General features: G+C 33.0%; 1 protein-coding gene across 1 annotated transcript in view; it reads right to left on the reverse strand.

Moving 5' to 3' along the window:
- Positions 1-23,313, reverse strand: part of LOC107581799 (voltage-dependent L-type calcium channel subunit alpha-1D-like) — a 161,150-nt gene that overhangs the window by 23,517 nt on the left and 114,320 nt on the right. Inside the window, exons 13-31 of the mRNA XM_016267452.1 lie at positions 21,899-22,059; positions 21,564-21,789; positions 21,268-21,475; positions 21,067-21,187; positions 19,411-19,501; positions 19,265-19,298; positions 19,142-19,172; positions 18,930-19,056; positions 18,074-18,203; positions 17,473-17,532; positions 14,836-14,942; positions 13,478-13,565; positions 13,209-13,316; positions 12,784-12,836; positions 12,452-12,598; positions 11,344-11,545; positions 9,544-9,702; positions 8,796-8,906; positions 6,779-6,949 (exon numbers count right to left, since the gene is read on the reverse strand). Of these exons, the coding sequence (XP_016122938.1) occupies positions 6,779-6,949; positions 8,796-8,906; positions 9,544-9,702; positions 11,344-11,545; positions 12,452-12,598; positions 12,784-12,836; positions 13,209-13,316; positions 13,478-13,565; positions 14,836-14,942; positions 17,473-17,532; positions 18,074-18,203; positions 18,930-19,056; positions 19,142-19,172; positions 19,265-19,298; positions 19,411-19,501; positions 21,067-21,187; positions 21,268-21,475; positions 21,564-21,789; positions 21,899-22,059 (2,335 nt within the window). The remainder of the gene's footprint in view (positions 1-6,778; positions 6,950-8,795; positions 8,907-9,543; positions 9,703-11,343; positions 11,546-12,451; positions 12,599-12,783; positions 12,837-13,208; positions 13,317-13,477; positions 13,566-14,835; positions 14,943-17,472; positions 17,533-18,073; positions 18,204-18,929; positions 19,057-19,141; positions 19,173-19,264; positions 19,299-19,410; positions 19,502-21,066; positions 21,188-21,267; positions 21,476-21,563; positions 21,790-21,898; positions 22,060-23,313) is intronic.

Genomic DNA, 23,313 nt, shown 5'->3' on the forward strand with positions numbered 1-23,313 from the left:
AATTAAGAAAAATAAAAGGAAGGAAAGAATTCAGAAAAGAGTGAAGGGAGAAAGGAAAGTGAGAAAGAAAGGAAGGAAGAAGGAAAGTATGAAGGCAGAAATGAAAAAGTAAAATAAAAGGAAGGAAGGAAATAAGGAAGGAAGGAAGAAAAAGAAAGAAGGTAGGGAGGAAGTAGAGAGAAAGCAGAAATTAAATAAGGAAAATAAAAAAATAAAGGAAGGAAGGTATGAAAAAGAAAGCAGGAAAGACAGAATGAAGGCAGAAATGAAATAAAGTAAAAAAAGAAGGAAGGAATGAAAGAGGAAGGAGAGAAAGAAAGCAGAAATTAAATAAGGAAAAATTTAAGAAAAATAAAGAAGGATGGAAGGAGGGAGGGGGGAGGGAGGAAATAAATAAAAAGAAGGGAAAACAAAGGAGGAAGGAATGAAGGTAAGAAAAAGAAAGCAAGAAAAAGAATGAAGGCAGAAATGAAAATTCCGAAATTTCTAAAAATAAAAGGAAGGAAGGGAGAAAAGAAAGGAAGGAAGGAGAGAAAGAAAGCAGAAATTAAATAAGGGAAAATAAAATAAAAAATAAAGAAGGAAGGAAGGAGGGAGGGAGGGAGAAAAAAGGAAATAAAGGAAAAACTAGGAAGAAAGGAAGGTATGTGAGAAAAGGAAAACAAGAAGGAAATAATAAAGGCAGAAATAAAAAAGGAAGGAAGGAAGGAAGTGAGCAATAAGCAGTAATGGAGGTCATGCAGCCTGACTGACGTCTACACACCTGCTATACTCAAGCTCTCACCTCTGAGGAAGACAGAACAGAGAGACACAGTCACTCAGCAGACACACAGACTACAGAGAGAACACTGAACAGCCATTCTTAATCTGATGGCATAATGAGCCTGTGCTGCCTTCACATCTATCTATCTATCTAGATCTAGATTCTTCCTTTGTTAAACCATTTTAATAATAATAATATAATGTATATTAGAAATATACTCCCAGAACCCAGACTACTGACAATGTGGGTGGTCACTGTTGAGCTCTGTGATTCTACACGTGTTGTTTCTTTCTCTGTGAACATCTCTGTATACTAGAATGATAGTGCTTCGTTTGCTAGTGATTGGACGCTCAGCTTTGATATCTTGATTTCTCTTTTATTTAAATCAGCTCTGAGCTCCAGGGCCATTCTGTCTGGAGGGGAACAGGAGGAACTGAAAGAGAGGAAGTTTAAACTTCAAACGGACTACACCGCTTGGGCACTGACCGGAGAATGGAGTGGGTGGCCGAGCGCCATCTGCAGAAAATGAAGCTAATGTTAGCAGCTACATATCCCAGCATGCAACAGGGGATGGGCAAACCAGTCACTCCAACCACTGCAAGATTGGGTGAAAGTCTCACATACCCCTGAGTGGGGAGTGATGAGTATAGATATGAGCATGATAGATCTGACAGCAAGACATATGTGTGGAAACAAAGGATTTGCATCTGCTGTCTTTGATCTAATGCTTTATATCTATAACTGCAGAATTTAACAAGCCTGAAAGCCACTAAAAACAATGTGATAAAATGAGTTTCACAAGGCTTTTAAAAATGATGGAATGATTATTTGACAAATAAAGTAACATTTTAAGGGATAATTCACCAAAGAATTCAAATTCTGTCATTATTTGATCACCTTCATGTTTAAACCTAATTGTTTTGGAGAATTTCCTGTCCATCCTTTGCAAAATCATGAAACTGAATGACAACTAGGACTGTGAAACTCCAAAATGACTAAAAAAGCACCATAAATGTGTCCTAAAAGCGGTCCACAGTGCTTCTTAACCATATATTAACTTTATATAATGAACAGTGAATTGTAAGCTGTGTTATTCACTGAAAAACATGAATTCTTGGATTCATGTGAATATAATCTTTTTAATGAATCTAGTTCACAAAACCAGTCTGAATGATTCGTTCACAAATCAGAGTGATCCAGTTCTTCACTCACTGACTAGAAGATCTAGTTGCAATGTTTAAGGAATAATTACCTACATTTAAATAAATTTCTCACCCAAAGCTATTATAATATGTCCAGAAAACTATAAAAAATATAATCATACAGACCACTTTTATGATAATTTTATGGAGCTTTTCCATTCATTTTCTGTCCATTGTAACTGTATGAATAAATGGGGACCAGCACATTATTCAAAATTTCAGAGGAAAAAAGGTTTAGAACAACATGAAGAGGAGTGAATCATGACAATTTTCATTTTTGGGTGACTATCCCTTTAAAATTGTTCTGAAACAGCTAGCTGATGGCAAGAATCTAGTTTAATAAACCTGACAGAAGACCTTGTGAAACCTCTTGATGATTTTATCACCACTGAAAAGCACAAAGACAGCGGAAAATAAAGATACAGAGGAAAACACAGACAAAAAAAAAGAAACATATACAAAGACAAGACAAAGTCACTCTCTAATTCTCTCTCTCTCTCACACCCACACACACAAACATCCACAATCTCTCATTAATTCATATCACATTCAAACAATACAAAGACACCAAAGACTCCACAAACACAAATACAACACATCTAATGAAAATGGCCACAATACAACACCTACAGGGACATATACAATACACACATATATACATTTATATATGGACGCTGGGACATGAGAAACACCAGAAAAATAGCACTGTAGCTCAGAAAGCAGAGTGACAGCCGTGTGAGATAATATACATGTGTGCATATTCCCTATGTTTTATGTCTGAAACTGGACAGTATTTGTGAGATACAGGATTTTAAGTAGCACCACCCAAGACATCACACACTGAAACGCAACCATTGCGCTTAAAAGAACACCATCACTTCCCAGCACCACCCTCTTCATGCCCAACATTAAATTAAAATAAAAAAAAACTTAAACTTAAAAAAATAGCAATGGTGGCTAAATGAAATAAAAGCATCAAAATTAATAAAACTAAAACTGAAATTAAAGCTAAATAAAAATAAAAATGACTAATAATAAAATGACAGCACATAACAATTACTAAAATGTTAAATAAAATGAAAACTGACCATCTAAATTTAAAATCTGATTCAAAATGTCAAAATATTAACAATATTCGTTAGCGGTGTGATGAGATCTCGTGGCATCTGACTGGCATGACGATATCCTCACGCAGACCTTTCAGATATATTTGCATTACACTGGCTCGTTCACCAGTGGTGGTATGTAAGATATTTTATGTTACATCAGGCAAGTGGCCGAATGATAAGAGGAAAAATTACGCAGTGTAGTCTTTATCCAGTCATAAAAACTGAATTCACAGTTTAACACTGAATGTCACGGAATTTGTCAAATTTTGAATGAAGTAATCAAAAGTAGGTCATTACACAAATCAAATCATGATATGGACTAGTATCTGTAAATATTAAGCGGCAAAAGTCAATTTAAATATGAATCCTGCATGTTCTGCCTGTCTCTGTTAATGAATGGTGCAGACGCGCGGTTTCATTTACTACACACACTGAAGCACGCGTAACACTCGCGGTGATTTCAGCATCTGCCGTCTCAATAAATGAGGACGTAAACACATGAACAACATCTCCAGAACTGCTCTGAGAGTCACTTCATGAGCATTTTAGCTTTTGAGTAAAACTAGCGTCATATCACATACACAGAACTGTAAAGGAATTCACGGCAACCCATCAAAATAAAAGTCCGGTTTGATTTGAAGACATTGTGCCTATAACTATTTTTCAGTAGAATGTACATAGCCTACTACTACTACTAAAATGAAACAAACATTATTTTTTAAGGAATAATCACACAAAACAATTCTTCCTTGTTTGCTTAATTTTCAATAATTAAAAGATAAATGATAAATTAAATTAATATTTTATGCCTTCATTTGATAACCAGAAAAATGTAAAAAAAAAAAAAATCATAAGGCTACTTTAAGAAAAAAAATGAATAAATTAAGTTGTTGTATGCATTCAGATAATTAGACATGCTAAAACACAGAACTTGGTAACAATAAATAATATGGTGAGAAAAAATTTAACATTTCATAGGGCCCTAAACATTTAACAATTTTTGTTAAACTTTTAATAAATTGATGTGAAAATGTGTAAGTTTCATGATTTTAATGAATTAGACATGCTTTTTAATTAATACAATTTAATTTAACTATTAAAAAGGAGTCGAGAAAAATTAAAATGGAAAAAACGAAATTTGGATTTTGCTTTATTCTTTTAAATTGATACATTAATCGTGTTTATAATATATTTTTTTATTAAAGTAGAAATCAGTTTACTAAATAATGTAAACTTGACTGACTGCTTCACTTTCACTTTAAAGGGATATTTATGTTGTTTATTATTTATTTTTATTTATGCTATTTATAATTTTTGTGCAATTACTTGCCTGTCAGTTGAGTTTGTGGCAAAACATTTTGCAGTGTTTACATGTTGTTTATTACTGCATAAAATTTATTAAAATAGAGGTTTAATTTCATAAAGTACAAGTTGATTTCAAAATGCACCTACTTTTTTGCATTTTGTGTTTTTCAGTTGAATAAAAGACTATTTTTCCCTATATATTTCATCATTGAGGATTTCTTTAAAAAAGTTAAAAAATCTCGTCTCGTCTCTTTCTCGTGAACCCAGTCTCGTCTCGTCTCGTGGGATAAGTGTCTTGTCACACCCCTAATATTCGTATAAAAATACACTATTATTATTAACAAAACACTAGAGTCTGTTCTATTTGTACAAGCAGACAATAAAGCTGTTGAAGTTTTGAACATTGTTGTTGAACATTTTAAGTGTGATGCCAAAAAGTGACGGTCTGTTCCTTTAACAAGTCATCAACCTTCCTACCCACAAAAACGAATCACTAATACTGATTTGGCTTGTAATCAGTAAAGCCAAGGCAGTGGGAGCTTTACTTCATTACACAAAATCAGCAAGGCACAAAGATGCTCTTTTTTTCTGAACTGATCTTGATGAAAACTCTTAAACCAGCACAATATTGTCAAACTTTTGAGAAGGACAGTTTTGTCCTCACAGCACTTCAAGGAATCAAGTCATTATGAAGTAGAACACAAGCAAACAGGAGATCACATCTTGCCATACTTGCCTCTACAAGTTTCTATGGAGACAGAATGGAAGAACAAGCGTTAGACAAACCAGCTGATGGATTTCTGCAGGTCTGACTGCATTTACACACATTTGGATGTGAGACCACAGATTGATGGTCAACACAAACACACAACAAAAAGGTTGTTTTCTCAGCAGCAGAGTCCTCGGGGTTTTGTTTCAGATAAGCAGGGGAAAAAAGGGGGACTGTTAATGTTATTAAGGTTAGCTGTACGACCTCAATTCACATCAAAGACAACATATAGTGAAACCTCGCAAAAAACAAACGTCAGTGCCATTACAATAAATTAAACTGCATGGGAAAATATTGTCTTAGCTGTTATGCTTTCACAAAATTTTCCTGTCATGATACGTCAATAATTTAGCCTATTTCTGGTATTTGCAGTTCATATTAATATTACTACTGTACATTTCATATAAGATTTCATCTTATTTGAAATGTCATAATCATATCATATGTCAGTAAGATTTTTTTGGGGGGAACGAAACTAATTACTTTATTCATAAAATATGCATTAAATTGATCAAATGTGACAGTAAATACATTTATAATGTTACAAAAATTACTATTTTAAATAAATGCTGTTTTTTAACTTCCTGCTCAAAGAATCCTGAATAAAATGGTCTCATTTTACACAAAAATACAAATCACAATTGACAAGAAATGTTTCTTGAGCAGCAAATCAGCATACTAGCATGTGACACTGAAGACTGGAGTAATGATGCTGAAAATTCAGCTTTGCATCACAAGAATAAATTACATTTTAAAATGTATTAAAATTGAAAACAGTTCATTTGAATTGTAATAATATTTCACAATATTACTGTTTTTACTGTACTTCTGATCAAATAAGTGCAGCCTTGATGAGCGTAAAAGACTTCTTTTACATTATTTAATATATTTGATATATTTTTATATTGTTTACATTTGAAATGTAAAAAATATATATACGGTAATTAATATATAAAAATGTGTTAACTAAAACTTTTCTTGACAAACTAAAATAAATGTAAACAGAAATATTTAAAACTATGGCAAAAGCACATAAGAATACTAAAACGTATAGTAAAATTATAAAATAAAAGCTATTTCAAAATATCAATAAATACTATAATAGTTTATAAACAACGTTTGACTTGTATAATTAAATATACAAAATATATATAAAAATATCTATTTAGTTACATTTGTAAATATATACTGTAGAAATGCAGTTAGGAACTACAATATGTAATATATATATTACAATATATATATATATATATATATATATATATAAATATATATCAATGCTACCAGACAGACTAAAAACCACAAAACATTTTGATTTCATGGAGACTGCAAAGTGGTAATTCATATAAAATATATAAGTAAATAATAAGAAGAGGTTCTTAAAATACATATTTACATCTCATCAAATAATATCACACAATGAGCATATGAACCGTGTCTGAATATTTAATTTGTATTTTTTATTTAATTTTTGTTACTTTTGTACAATGCAATGAACAATTTTGTTACTGTTGAGTCGCCACTTAATATCCAATGTAAAATCTGGGCTCTGAAGCAAACCAATTAGAGATCCACTGATTAAATCATAAAGGGTTACTAAAATTCATGCATTAATCTAGTTAACATATACTCTTGTGGATATAATTTGTGTTGGGCACCAGACATGTTTTTCTTGCAAGGCTTCTAAACTTGGAAAGGCGAATACGGTTGTACTTACGTTGACTTCAGTGATAGCAATATCTACGACGCTACCGACAACAATTAAGGCGTCAAACGTGTTCCATGCATCAGTGAAATAATGCTGTTAATAAAAGACACACCACACACAAGGAGGAGGGGGAAAGAAATGATTGGAGAAAGAATGAGGGTGAAAAGAAAGAAATACAGATGTTAGATCTCAGCAGTCAAAGAAATCAGCTGTCAGTTGAAAAGTAGCTCATCCCGAGCTGAAAGCGAGTCTGTCTGAAGTAAAGGGCTGAGACGGGTGAGCAGATATTAAGAGGGGACAGGGCCTACAACTGTGCTGTACTTACATCAATCTCACTCAGCACTATGTCTACAATGCTGCCGATCACAACCAAAGCATCAAAGACGTTCCAGGCGTCCCCAAAATACCCCTGAGAAACGCAAAGGGGCGGACGGCCAGAAAATATATGTGATGATTAGCAATAGGTTGCTGTACATATCTGATTATGAAGAAATTTTTATTTAAAAAAAACCACTGATATTAGCTTCCCAGCTACCAAAAAATGCATTCTAAGAATCAAATTATGAAAACGTTATTTCTTAATGTTCTCAGTATTGTTTTTTTTCCTAAAAACTTTATTTATTGGTTGTTTGAACCATGGTTATCTAAAAGTTAAACCATACAACAACAACAAAAAAATTTATTTTTGAAAAAAAAATAAAAATACATTAAATAAAAAATAATAATAAACTAATGGAAATGCAATAGAACATAAAAAACACCTTTTATATTCTATTTGAAATTTTTAAGATATTTAAGATTTATTCTATTCCATTTTACCAAGCAACATTTTTAATTTTCATTTAATTTATTCAAATTAAAAATTTAAACTGGAAATATATATATATATGTGACCCTGGACCACAAAACCAGTCTTAAGTGTCAATTTTTCGAAATTGAGATTTATACATCATCTGAAAGCTGAATAAATAAGCTTTACATTGATGTATGGTTTGTTAGGATAGGACGATATTTGGCCGAGATCTGAGGGTGCAAAAAAATCAAAATACTGAGAAAATCGCCTTTAAAGTTGTCCAAATGAAGTTTTTAGCAATGCATATTACTGATCAAAACAAGTCAAATCGAGTTTTGATATATTTACAGTAGGAAATTTACAAAATGTCTTTATGGAACATGATCTTTACTTAATATCCTAATGATTATGATCTTAAAAATATAAAGATAAAACTCATTAAAAATATTAATAAATTTGATATGATCTCAATGATACAAAAATGAATTTGAATGTTAGAAAAACAACAAGGGAATGTTAAATTGTTGAATGTTCCGAAGGTAAAAATCAATAGTAGTAATGTTAAAAAAGAAAAGAAAAAATATTTAATATTTTAAATGTTTCAGTAAAGCGTTTCATGAACAATGTATAAATAACATTTTTGTGCCAATAATGTTATTAATGCCTGGAACATTTTGAACAAACTTTCATATTTTATAACATGAGAGAAGTTTGCCAGAATGTTAGTCTCTTAGTTCTGAGAACATTCCTTGTTAGATAGGTTATTACAGCATCAATCAACACAAAGTATTAATATTAAATAGAAAGTTTACTATATTATACAATAAGAACTTCATGCATTTGTCTTGTACTGATGTCAGTCTAAAGACTGAATGTGGTAAAGAAACACTGCTAGTCACGCCACACAGAAAAGCTGAAAACGACAGCACTGCAAATCACACTGAGCTGCTTACTAGCATTCTGTCCTTCTTCTCAACACAAATCTGCATGTGTCAAAGCAGACAGTGGGGCAGAGCGATGTTAACATGATAACATTGGGATGATATAAGTGGAACAGTATGATATATTGAGTAGGGAAGCGTATTTATACTGCGCTAATTATGTGATTATGTGCGACGGCTGTATCTGGGTGTTTGAATTACTCACCCGGGGTTTGAAGGCGATCAGTTTGAGTACCATCTCCACAGTAAAGACGGCAGTGAAGCCCATATTCAGGATGTCCATAACATAATTGAACAGCTCGGACTGACCGTAGTGCTGGACAGAGAAATGTGCGATATTAAATTGTAGAAATGTTAATGGAATGTATTGTAGAAAAATTGTAGAAATGGCAATTTATTGGACAAAAAATACTATACACTCTGTTAACTAAAATAAAAATAAAGTTAAATAAAATTATTGAAAACTAATAAGGCAAAAGCACATAAAAATACTTAAATTAAAATGAAAAACTATTTCAAAATATCAATAAATACTATAATAGTATGTAAATAATGTTTGACTTGTATAAATAAATATACAAAATATATCTAAAAATATATATTTTTTTACATTTGTAAATATATACTCTAGATATGCAGTTAGTAACTACAATATGTAAAATATATATTACAATATATTTTTTTCAAATGTAGATTTTATATCTCAATGCTAACAGACAGACTAAAAGCCACAAAACAACATTTTGTTTTCATGGGGACGGCATAGAGGTAATTCATATAAAATATATAGGTAAATATTAATGTGAGGTCCTAAATATACATATTTATATCTCACCAAATAAAATTACACAATGAGCATATGAAGCGGGTTTGAATATTTAAACCCAAACAATTATTATTTAAACACAAAACACTAATTCTACTTGTAAATATCTAAGAATAAAGAAAGTTACCTGAACGGCGAGACAGATGGTGTTGAGTAAGATCAGGACAAACATGATGTACTCGAAGCCGGTGGAGTTCACCACATACCAAAACTTATACTGATACGGGTTCTTTGGGATGTACCTCCTGAGAGGACGTGCTTTTAACGCATACTCCACACACTGACGCTGAGGAACACACAGATTAAACCATGCTTTTCATTCGGTCAATTAACATACAGGGTTTTGGATTTTATCTTAAACTTTCAATTAAGTGGACATCAACTCATATGCATTATAATTTATACTGCAGAAATAAACAGAATACCGAACAAAGAACCTGCAGAAACTCAATGGCTTGGTTCTGAACCGTATTAAGTTCAATTGTTGTCTATATAGGTGGCACTAAAATGGAACCCAAGAGCACTAGAAACTCTGTGAACTAACATTCACAGCTGAAAACCCTGTCAGAAATATTGACTAAAATAATTAATTCACCATTACTTTTCAGTTATGAATGAAAGTTATATTTGATCCACCATCATGAATTTACATTTTGAATCATCGCAATCAGTTTTGTTATTGCTAGCTAAAAATTAAACTGTTATATAATCATTTTTTATTTAAAAAAAATAAAATATGCTGGAATAAAGCTTAAACTGAAGTTGAAAAACTAAGGCCCGGTTTCACAGACAGGGCTTAGACTAAGCCAGGATTAGGCCATAGTTCAATTAAGAACTTGTTTATTTTTATAAACATGCTTAGAAAAAAACCATTACTGGTGTGTTTTTTTGAGACAAAACAAAGGCACTGATATATTTTAAGATCAGTCAGTGCAAGTTTCTTTCAGTTGAAACAGCTCAGACTTACATTTTAGTCTAGGACTAGGCTTAAGCCTTGTCTGTGAAACCGGGGGTAAGACTTTTAGAATTAGAAATAATGCATTAGCAATTAACTGAAATAAATAGTTGCAAAATCTGAAAAATAAATTAAAGCTCTCTCTCTCTCTATATATATATATATATAATTCAAATTAGAAATGTGGCTTTGATAACTGAGATTAAGTACTAAAATCTAAAAAAGAAATAAATAAATAAAAAAATAAAATAAAAATAAATTAAAGCTTTAGTTAAATTGAAATATGAAAAAATTACAAAAGCATGTAATATTATTACTTAAATGTAACTAAATTTAAAATAAAAACATTATATAAAAATTATAATATATAATACAGTGTATATACACACACACACACACACACACACATATATATATATATATATATATATATATTTATTTATTTCTATTCTAACTACTTGATTTCTTTAAAAAGAAAAAAAAGAGCTTCTAACACTAGCACTAGCTATTCTATCTACTAATTTTCTTTTTATTTATTATAAAAATGACCCTCTAACACTAGCGTTCCCTATACTTTTTTCTATTCTATCTACTTGTTTTTATTTATTATATATATATAAAAAAAACCTTGCTACATATACTGTGTCAGGCTAACCGAGACTCACCACAGCACTTACATATTATTGCTCTTTGTTGGTTTTGATTGATTTGTAAGTCGGCAAGCATCTGCTAAATGACTAAATGTAAATGTATATATATATAAAATATAGTACACAAATACTAGAATAAAACAGATTGCTGTGCATTCTGGGACTGCATTATCCGTTAAGGATATATGCAACACTAACTTGTGTTATGAGGATCCTTATAAGCCAGCATCATTTTGTTGCCTAAAAATACAGTTTAGATAAGCAGCACACTGGTTTGTGACACATCCCATGTTCCACATACTCTTAATGTGTCTTCTCTTACCTGGTTCTTGTCCAGCTCACAGTTCTTGTACTCTTTCTCTCCCTGTTCCTGAAAGGTCACGATGACGAAACCCACGAAGATGTTCATCATAAAGAAGGCGATGATGATAATGTAGATGATGAAGAAGATGGAAATCTCCACACGGTAGTTGTAGATCGGACCCAAGTTCTCCCGGTTGGAGTCTATGGCCTTGTACAACAACCTTAGGAAAGACAAAATGTAGAAGTAAACCAAAAGAAATGAGAGCCGAGGAAAAAGTGTACTTCATCACCCACAGTTACAGAACAGCTATATTGTGTTATTCTGTCACAGTGTGTGTGAAACTAAGTGCGTGTTAAACTAACAGAACATTTGAAGCAGTGTGGTGTTGTAATTACAGGGACAGCGTGCTACTGTTGGCATCGAGCTCACAGTGGCACTTACCAACAGCGCCAATACAAACACAATGACACACTCGTTCATTTACCCTGTGGTTTTGAAAATGGAAACTCGACTGTCTGAGTAAGAATGCGCAATTCAAGAACCAATATTAGCTATTTCACAATATCCAATTATATAGAGCCATTTTCAATATCACTAATCTTACAGAGTATTGCTGATTTAAAAAATACACAAAACTATAGGTTGGAAAATAATAAGCATCTGATTATTGCTTATATTACTGAATGAGAATTTTTGTTCCTTTTTAAATGGATGCATAAAGAGTAATAAATGTAAGGTTTTATACATGTGGTTAGTATTTATTGTCTACAAAAATAAAATTAAACAAAGCTGTTATTCTATATCTGATCTATAATTAGGTGAATAAAATAGTGCTATTCTATATCTCATTTATATTACAAATCATAAAAAAATCAATAAAAGGTGCCATTCTATGTTTGATTTATAAGGTGCATACAAATAAAATAAAATAAACAGTGCTGCTCTATATCTGAAGGTGAAGCAAAATAAAACAATTAAATAAAATCGAAAATAAACTAAAATAAAGGTGCTATTCTGTATCTGATGTACATTAAGGTGCACAAAATAAAACAGATTTAGATAAAAAATCAAATAAAGGTGCTATTCTATATCTGATGTATAATATGTTGTATTGTTGAATGCTTACGCTGGCCAGCCTTCAAACGTGGACACTGTGAATAGAGCCATCATGGCCATGAGCACGTTATCAAAGTTGAAATCGCTGTTGTGCCAATGGCGCTTCTGAATGATTGGCTGGTTCACGTCACCTTCCTTATACAGGATATATATTCCCCTGAGAGAGAGAAAACGTTATTTTCACCTCTTTAACAGCTGTTTCCTTTTGCGAATGTTATTACAATAATTGTAAATGTTGTGAAAGCAAGTAGTCTTATTAGAACGGCTTATTTAAAAAGTGCATGATGTTAAGTAGTTAATATCAGTGATTATTAAAATGTTCAGACTTTAGTTTAGACTCACTTGCACTCCTCTGGGCTGGACTTGATTGCATCATTACAACGATAAAACTTCCCCTGAAGAAAAAAAAGAAACGTAAAAAGAAAATTATTCAAATAAATGCTCCACAAAATATTAATCAGCACAACTGTTTTCAACATTGATAATAATGAGAAATGTTACTTGAGCAGCAAATCAGCATATTAGAATGATTTCTGAAGGATCATGTGACACTGAATACTGGAGTAATGATGCTGAAAACTTACCATCACAGGAAAAAAATTACATTTTAAAATATATTCAAATATAGTAATTTTAAATTACAGTAATATTTCAAAATATTAGTGTTTTACTGTATTTTTTATCAAATAAATGCAGCCCGCGTGAGCACTTATTTCATAAACACTAAAAAAATCTTAAAAACCCATGCCATATATGAAATATTTTACCTTGAAGAGCTGTACACCAATGCAGGCAAACATGAACTGTAACAGTGTGGTGACAATCATGATGTTTCCAATAGTTCTGATGGCCACAAACACACACTGGACCACATGCTGCAGAAAGCAAAGGATAAAGCTCAGAGGCTGTCAGACAAATGTCAAATTTATTGTTGCTTAAACAGCTAGCAGGGCACATAAGCCCTATTCCAATGAATCATATTAACATTCATATTTACTGTAGACAATTCATATCAAAGCAAAGCAGTGGGCAGAACCTTCAGTCCTTTAGCTCTGTTTATGGCCCTGAGTGGACGCAGCACCCTCAGAACCCTCAGAATCTTCACCACTGAGATGGCTGATGATCTGCAGGAGACAGAAACGTACACGTTCCCAAAAAACATACAAAACAGAGACAGAAATCCATGCTTTAAAGTCCCTATGATGCTGGTGTCTCTGACAGGTTTCTGAACTAGCGTAACTAGCAAGACTTCCTTCGTCATCTAGCTTCATGGCACCATGAAGAGTTTTGTCTGTGAACAACAGCTAGACCAGCACCAAACCAGGCCAACTTGGCCTATCTCAGCTAGGTCAATTACACATTAATTTCATAACTCGTACTGTATTTTGCCAAAAAAAAGTTCTGAGGAAAAAGTGATACTTAAATGAAATATAACTGAGAAATCAGCAAAGAAAAAAGGCAAACTTTGAGCAAAGTCATGTTGCTCTCTTTCAATCAGGGAATATAATAGCGCTGTACAATCAGGGGGAAAAAAATCTAACTGTGATTGTTCTGATAAAAACTGCAATTGTGATTTAAAATGTAATTTAAAAAAAAGAAAAGATTGACTGTAGTGTGGCATTATTTGCCAAAAAGGTTGTGTAATTACAAATCAAAATGACTATAAAATAAATATAAAGATAAAAATAAACAAAATAAGAAATATTAATATTGTAATACCTTGGTATTAAGTAGAAATTACAGTCTAACTGTAATTTTTCTGATTTAAAATGTAATTAAAAAAAAAAGATTGACTGTAGTGTGGCATTATTTGGCAAAAAAGTTTTAGAATTATTTATAAAATTATTATACAAATTAAAAATAAGAAATATTAATATTGTAATACCTTGGTATTAAGTAGAAATTACAGTCTAACTGTAATTTTTCTGATTTAAAATGTAATTAAAAAAAAAAGATTGACTGTAGTGTGGCATTATTTGGCAAAAAAGTTTTAGAATTATTTATAAAATTATTATACAAATTAAAAATAAGAAATATTAATATTGTAATACTTTGCTATTAAGTCGAAATTAGAGCCCTTAAGAAAAAAATATAATTACTACTAAATACAAATATTTAAGAAATATAAATATTACTATTGTAATTTCACTGTAAAAAAATAAGTATTTAAGAAAAGTATTATTAATATTATTTTAAAATCAGAATATTAAAATAAGAAACATTACCTTTGTAATACTTCATTGTAAAATAATAATAATAATAATTTATAATAATGATAATAATGCATATTTATTTAAGTACATTTCAACCTTTGGGATTTAATAATCACACAATATTATGATTCCGGTTTTATATTAATTTACCGCACAGCCCTAAAATATAACGATCACTCACTGAATTCCGAAGGACACCAGCGACACGCCAACCACCAGCAGATCGAGAAGATTAAAGTAGTTCCTGCAGAAAGCCCCCTTGTGGAGAAACGCACCATACGTGGTCATCTGACAAAACAAGCATAGATGATCAAAACTTGATCCACCATAATGAAAGACAGACATAAGGAACAGCAAATCACACTCTCAGACAGAGAATACACCCTCACACACACACACACACACACACACACACACACACACACACACATATAGACAGAAACACACATATACACTCTTTAATATCACTCTTTTTAAGGGTGGCGTGCTCGGAGTTGGACTAAAGGCGAGATCCTAGCACTAACTCCGCCAAACCCTCACGGCCTGAGTCTACATGAATGTAGTAGTAAGCTCTGTTTCACAATCCGCCACTAGGGGGCCCGGCAATAAAACATGCTGTTTGTTGCCTAGCTTTGAAAGGGCCTAAATTATGACAGAAGTCAGAAAGAATACAGGAGGAGAAGACAAAAGAGCAAGAAAAGACAGAAAGAGTCAGAAAGAAAGGGAACAACCTATCTATTAGGCGATCTGAAATGAGAACTTCCCTTACTGTCACATTCATGTGAGCCGTTTTTTTTTTTTATCCTTGAGAACATTGCGCCCTGTTCCCTCGGCAAGATTCAGTAAAGAAAAGAGGGGGGAAAAGCTCCTACTGCAACTTCATATTCAGCAGGCAGAGAAAAGACCAGCCAAAACCAAAGCAAGTCGCTCCAAAATCATGAATGCAAAGGAGTCATTCGCTGAATGTATATGAATACAGATGCAACCACACACTAGAAGGGCAAGCACTGGGTTACATTAACATTACACCGCTAATCAGAGACCAATTTTGGGTAACTACATAAAAATGTTTCATGGAAACTGTACAATTTTTACCTAAAATGTTTTTAGTAGTTGCTGGTCCAAGATCAGCACTTCTAATCTCTCCACAAAACAATAGGGCCAAGTTCAGAATATTATATTAGCATACTATTTACTAAATAATGCACAGTACACACTGTATACTACTATTCTTTAAAATCATTTAATGACTGCAGTTTTCTACAGTATGTTGACATGTTTCCAATTGATAATAGCTAATAACCATGGACTAAAAGCAAAACAACTTCAAAATAGTAATAAAAGAGTTCAAAATCATTTCAAATAGTAGTATGCTAATAGTGTTGTAATGCACTGCATGCGAGTTGCGTCCAGTAAGCATCTTGAAAATATGTATTTTACATTTTTTAATGTCAATTTTGTACAAAAATGTGTTATTTTGGCAATCTGATTCAAAAAAATTAGTTAAACATGTAATTATGAAAAAAATATGAGTTATTTCCGGGTTCATTCATTACATTAGAAATGTACTGTAAGTAATGCACACTGAATTGTGGGTAACACAATACTATATATGTGTGTGTTCAGGGTCCAAAAGCATCAAATGTGTAAAAAATGGCTTCTAAGTTATTAAATTAATAAAAGTAGTTGCCTAGTGACTTGAAGAATTGGAAACATAATATATAGATTTAAGATTTAAGGAATGACAGTCTAACGTTCTAAAGTTTTTCTTGTTTTTAAAACCTGTGGTGACACATTTTTGGCAAATAGAACAATCGTGTCAGGAAACAATTCAAAAGGTTTTTCTCTTCAACTGGCTAAACAACTTTACCATAGAAGGCTACTAATAATTTCTCAAATTGTGTTACTATAGCTCAAATCAACTAAAAATAAAATAAAATATACATAAAAATGTATATAATATACAAATAAAAATAAATAAAAATGTAAACCTAAAAAAAATGATGGGAAAAGGTATACTGGCAGTTACCTTAAATCATTTTAAATTACTGAAACTGAAAAATAATTGAAAGGTAAATAGAAAAAAATATATACTACAAATAGGACTGTAGTATGATTTTCTGAACACAGCCAGAGAGAGAATTACTGCAGCTTCATTAAACAACTGTGCTGCCCCGTTCAGCGCTGGAGGTCACATTGCATTGATATGCACTCAGTCAAGGGGTTTGAACCATGTTCTGTCCAAGCATGGTTGTATGTGCCCCCTCTTTTATGGACTGGATACAGGCCAATCGGTTATGAAGGCATGAGAGGCAGTGTTGTTCTCATATCACAAAGAGTTGCATAGTTTCGTCTTTTTGAAATTAGATTCTTTCCTCAACAAAAAGCATTTTAGTTTCACAAGACACATCCTGTGTGATTTCTCCCAACTTCCTTAACCCCACTTTGACCAATCAGGGTTGAGTTCTCCCCAAAAGAAAGCTGAAAACCTGACAACTCTTGTGCTTTGATGAAGACGTGCTTTCATGTTCTGAAACATTTCTTTTCTTTTAGTCTTTTAGTAAAAGAGGTGCCATAGTTTAAAAAAAGAGAAAGAAAAGAGATTGATCAAGCCAGGTAGTACTGAAGTAGCAGGTGACACACATGGAGATAATGCAGCCAGGCCTGTCTGCCGAGAGGTTACCTTCAACACGATCTCAAATGTAAACATACTAGTGAAGACATAATCTGCATAGCCTAGGACCTGGAATAAACCAGACGGTTACAGCGTTACTGCACATACACCACACACAACACCAGCACAGGGCAGGACATTTACCTTTAACACGATCTCTACAGTAAAGATAGCCGTGAAAGCATAGTCAAAGTAACCAAGTATCTGCAAAGAGCAACGTACATGTTTAACAAGGACATTCAGCAATCATCATTTGTTATCAGAATAGAAATAGATTTAGAACTGTAGGTACAGTATATGTTGTTTAGTTTAGTTCATGATTCCAGGTGTACCAGTGTGTCTGTAACGGTAACACCCCAAAAATATTACGCTTTCAGTGAAGGTAGCTTCCTTAGTTTGAAGGAAAAGAGTTAGCAAACACGAAGAGATGAAGGAATAACAGACGCACAAAGCAACTGTAAGTGCTTTGGAAAAATCGTATTTAATCATAAATTTAAACTTTTTTTTATCTTCACAATCCGAGTACACGGAGTCATTCTTAACCAATAACAATAAATGTAGTATTTTTACAATATTCATATGTGAAAATAAAAAGTTTACTTGATAACAATTAAATATCACTTACCATGTTGTTTTAGTTGAATTGATTGAGTGTGTGACTCATTAATGTCCAATGTTTTGGACATTAATAAGTAACCAAACCAAATTGTTTGTGTGTATGTCTGTGTGTGCAATTTGTACTCACAATATTCCGGGCAGAGAAGTTTCTGATTGGGTCCTCAGCTGCCAAGGAGGCGGAGCTTAACATAATGAAAACGAGGATGAGATTGGTGAAGATGTGGTGGTTTATCAGCTTGTGGCACGCGACACGAATTCTACAAAGAGAGAGAGAGAAAAAGACACACTGAAACACATCTTGAACACTATATGTGCGTTTGCAGGGTTCAGAAGCTTTAAATATTGTTGTTTTTTTAAACGGCTATTCTAAGTATTTAAAACGAAAAATTCAGTTGCCTTGTGACATTAGAAACTAGAACTAGAAAATAGTAATTAGAAACGTGGATTTCATGTAAATACAAGGAATTGTAAAAAGTAATTGAAAAATATTTAATAAAATAAAATACTGATAGATTAAAAAACGTAAACTTAAAGAAATAAGCACTAAAATTACTAAAACTGAAATATAAATAAATTAAAGCTAAATATATATTAGTGCTGTCCAACGATTAATCGCATCCAAAATAAAAGTTTTTAGTTTACATAATATATGTGTGTATACTGTATATACTTATGTATACATATACATACATAAATACACACAATATTTTGAAAATATTTCCATTTATATATTTATATAATTTATATTATATACAAATATTTTAAATGTATAAACATAATTTTTTTTTCTTATATATACATGCATGTGTGTACCTAGAATGCAATGCAAGCAGTTTTGTATACATGTAAATGTAATTCAAAGTAAAATGAGAGTGACTAATTTTATATATACTGTATGTATAGTATATATGTAAATGTCTAAATGTCTCTTTGCTCCTGTTTGGTTCTGTGCAAGTTTGAGCAGACTTCAATGTGACACATACGGGTTTGTGTTGCTAAAGATGAAGAACGCACTGCCCTCTGGGATTGGCGTGATTTTCTCCTTCTTAATGAGCTCTGAGATCTGTGGGCGGGGCCCCGCAGGAACGTCCGGCTCATCTTCATCCTCCTCTGTTACATGGACATGATGATCAGGACAAGCATATTTAAAAAAATTGTCTTCAATGTGCAAATACATGCAGATGTAGTTCTTTACCTGCATTGTCCTTCTCATCCTCCTCTCCAGCCTGAAGGAGAGAAGCCAACATTATTATATGCTACTACTAACACAGAAAAAATGTAATACAAACACACACACCAACAAAACACAATTACCTACCTTGGCATCTTCTTCATTTTCCTCGTTTTCATCACTTGGAAAAAAAGAAAACAAACACACTCAAAAATGCAGCACACAAGCAGTGGAAACCAGATCCAGGCCCTCACCGTCAGATTAAATGATCTCTACAAGCTTTTATAATTTACCCTTTCTTCTTATCGCCGCTGTCTGTGTTCAGAGACTCTGCGTCGGCAAGGTTGTCCACAGCAATAGCCAAGAACACATTCAGAAGAATGTCTAGGTGTCAATGTGTTAAGCAAACCAACAATATTATTATGCTCATAAGCGAACAACAAACAGTCTATCTGGAATAAAATGCAATGGAATACTTGCAATTATGAATGCACACTGTAAAAATGCAATACTTTTAGTCTTTTTAAAATATTCTGTATATCTTGATATTTATGTATTTGCTATGAAATAGAAACACACTCACACATATATAAATAAGTGTGTGTGTGTGTATAATACATGTAATGATTTTTTTTTTCTTTGGATCTTGGCAACTTATGTCACTGTGAGTGTGAACGGTGGGAAAATGCTTAAAAAAATCTCTTTTTGTTTTTTTTTGTGGCGCAAATAACTGCATACCTGTGTGCAGATTATATCAAAACAATTTCCCAAATTCATTCAAATTGCACATTGTCCACGGATACACGGAGATATTTTTAAATAAATTTCTTATGCACACCCAGGCTGCATTTATTTGATAAAAAATACAGTAAAAACAGTAATTTTGAGAAATATTATTACAATTAAAAAAAAAACATTCTATTTGAATATACTTTAAAATTAAACTTATTCCTGTGATGGCAAAGATGCTTATTATTTGTGGGGAAAGAGTCATACAGAATTGTTTTTTTTTCAGGGTGACTAAAAAGTTATATGCATTTACATAAAAATAAAAAGAACACCATTTATTTGAAAGACTACAAAAGGTTACAAAATATTTCTGTCACTTTTGATCAATTTAATGCGTCTTTGCTGAATAAAATGTGTTAATTTCTTAAAAAAAAAAACAAGATAGTTAACAACTAACCCACAACTAGATTACCACTAGTAGATGAACTGACTCCTTAATGAAATTTAGTTTTTTTGGGGGGTTTTAGGTTAGTAGGTCAGCAGCAGTAAGAGGATACAGTTTCCACAAATGAACAGAATGATAAAGTAGATGCACACAATCATTCCTGATGTGGGAAAATGCTTAAAAAAATCTCTTTTTGTTTTTTTTTGTGGCGCAAATAACTGCATACCTGTGTGCAGATTATATCAAAACAATTTCCCAAATTCATTCAAATTGCACATTGTCCACGGATACACGGAGATATTTTTAAATAAATTTCTTATGCACACCCAGGCTGCATTTATTTGATAAAAAATACAGTAAAAACAGTAATTTTGAGAAATATTATTACAATTAAAAAAAAAACATTCTATTTGAATATACTTTAAAATTAAACTTATTCCTGTGATGGCAAAGATGCTTATTATTTGTGGGGAAAGAGTCATACAGAATTGTTTTTTTTTCAGGGTGACTAAAAAGTTATATGCATTTACATAAAAATAAAAAGAACACCATTTATTTGAAAGACTACAAAAGGTTAAAAAATATTTCTGTCACTTTTGATCAATTTAATGCGTCTTTGCTGAATAAAATGTGTTAATTTCTTTAAAAAAAAAAACAAGATAGTTAACAACTAACCCACAACTAGATTACCACTAGTAGATGAACTGACTCCTTAATGAAATTTAGTTTTTTGGGGGGGGTTTTGTTTAGTAGGTCAGCAGCAATAAGAGGATACAGTTTCCACAAATGAACAGAATGATAAAGTAGATGCACACAATCATTCCTGACGATGATGGGCCGCCATATGCCATAATTCCATCGTACATGACGGCATTCCAGTCTTCACCAGTAAGAATCTGAAAACAACACATCACATATCAGAGTAAACACATATCCCATCAAAATCTAAAGACTTAACAGATGCACACAGACAGACCTGAAACACAGTGAGCAAGGCCTGAGGGAAGTTGTCAAAGGTGCTCCTCTTCGTTTGTGTCTCATCGAAGTTAAACTTGCCGCCGAACACCTGCATACCGAGGAGGCTGAAGATGATGATGAAGAGGAAGAGCAGCAGCAGTAGAGAAGCGATGGACTTCATGGAGTTCAGCAGAGATGCCACCAAGTTACTGAGAGACGCCCAGTGACTAAAGGCAAAAAACAAACCATATAAAAGTGTCCTGTGCTCTATACAAATATTTGTCGTATTCCATTAACATAATTTTCATTCCTTACCGTGTGACTTTAAAGATCCTGAGAAGTCGCACACATCGAAACACTGAGATGCCTAGAGGTGACATGATCTCAAACTCGACTAGGATGGTCTCTGTGATGCCTCCACACACCACGAAGCAGTCAAAGCGATTAAACAAAGACACAAAATAAGCCTGCAGGCCCAGACTGTACATCTTCACCAACATCTCGCACGTGAACAGGGCCAGCAGCACTTTATTGGCCACATCTACAGGAGAAAACCAATCGTGTTGAAAGAAGAAAGAACATAGTGAGAATGTTAAGCAGTCTTGATCTTTTACATTTATTGCGAGAGCACAAACACATGTAGGGCTCACCCTGGACTTGCGTGAGCCACAAGGGCTGGTTGTAATGTTCTGAAGAGATGGTCAAAGTGTTGAGGAACACCAGGATGATCACCAGCCAATAGAACGGCACAGATTTCACAGCCAAACGACAATTCCTCCGACACAACCGGTTCCAGCGACGCCAGCGCCGACTGAAAGAGACGGCAGTGAAGTCAGACAACACAGACACATAGAGAAAAAAATGACAACAGAATTATACATTGAAAGAAGGAGATAAAAATAGAATGAACAGAGAGATACTGAAGAATGCTAGATAGAGAGAACGCAAAACACTAGATTAGGCAGAACTCTAAACAGAACAATAGAATGCTACTGTAGATAGACAAGATGCTAGAATGCTAAACAGAACAGTAGAATAATACAGTAGATAGACAGACAGCCGATAGATAGAATGGCAGACAGCACACTAGACAGACCAATTCCTAGAACACACGATAGATAGGATACTGCAATGTCAGGACTTTAGCATACCATGATAGCATGCTAGATAGAAAAGTAGCTAACATTACAGACTGAATGCTAGATTATTTTGATTCATATGCTTTTTGAACAACAGAAAAGCATTCATCCTTGCTGAGAAAAAACAACAGAAACCATCAGAAATTTTAATGGTTTCCACTACAAATACCATTACAAACCATCAACTTGTAACCATTAAAAGATGGTTTCCTATAGTGTGTTTTGGGACATAGTCCATTAGGATTTAGTGGTTTTAAAAAGCCACCAATAGAGGGTATGCACGTGACATCACCGTCAGCTGGATTGAATGTGGCTCTGCCCACTGAGTGGCAGAAAGACTCAATGGCAGCATTGGTTTTCAGCGTGAATGCTGCGACAGAACACACAAAACACATCTAAAATGAGAAACAGCTTTGCGAGTGACTGTACAAACAGATTTGTCAAGAAATCTGAGGTTTATTTTTACAGACTGCCGAAAGCTACAGAAAGGAAAAGCAAATGGATCCTTGCAATTCAGAGAAACAAATGGACTCCAGGCAGCGAAACAGATTTGCAGTTATCATTTTATGTTAATATGTTGAATTTTGGGGTAAAATCATACCCTATATATATTGTATTGTTATATCGTACTGACAACTCATCAACTTCCCTTGTATATATATGTATATATATATCATTGATACTAGGGGTGGGACAATATATCGATATAGCGATATATCATTGTCCTTCTCCATGTGATACGAGAATCGATATCTGGCGCCAAATATCAATATTTTAATTACTACAATAAGGCGCTCTAAATAGATTTCCCTGCTCCCAGCGTCTAAAAATTAGTGGAAATTGTGATCGTGCCATTTCCTTCCAAAGCGCTCTCAGCAACCATGAACCGCGTTCTCAATGAAGATGGGGAAGCAGGAAGAACCGAA

The sequence above is a fragment of the Sinocyclocheilus grahami genome, unplaced genomic scaffold (assembly GCF_001515645.1).
Source record: "Sinocyclocheilus grahami isolate Dianchi unplaced genomic scaffold, SAMN03320097.WGS_v1.1 scaffold3.1, whole genome shotgun sequence".
NCBI lineage: Eukaryota > Metazoa > Chordata > Actinopteri > Cypriniformes > Cyprinidae > Sinocyclocheilus > Sinocyclocheilus grahami.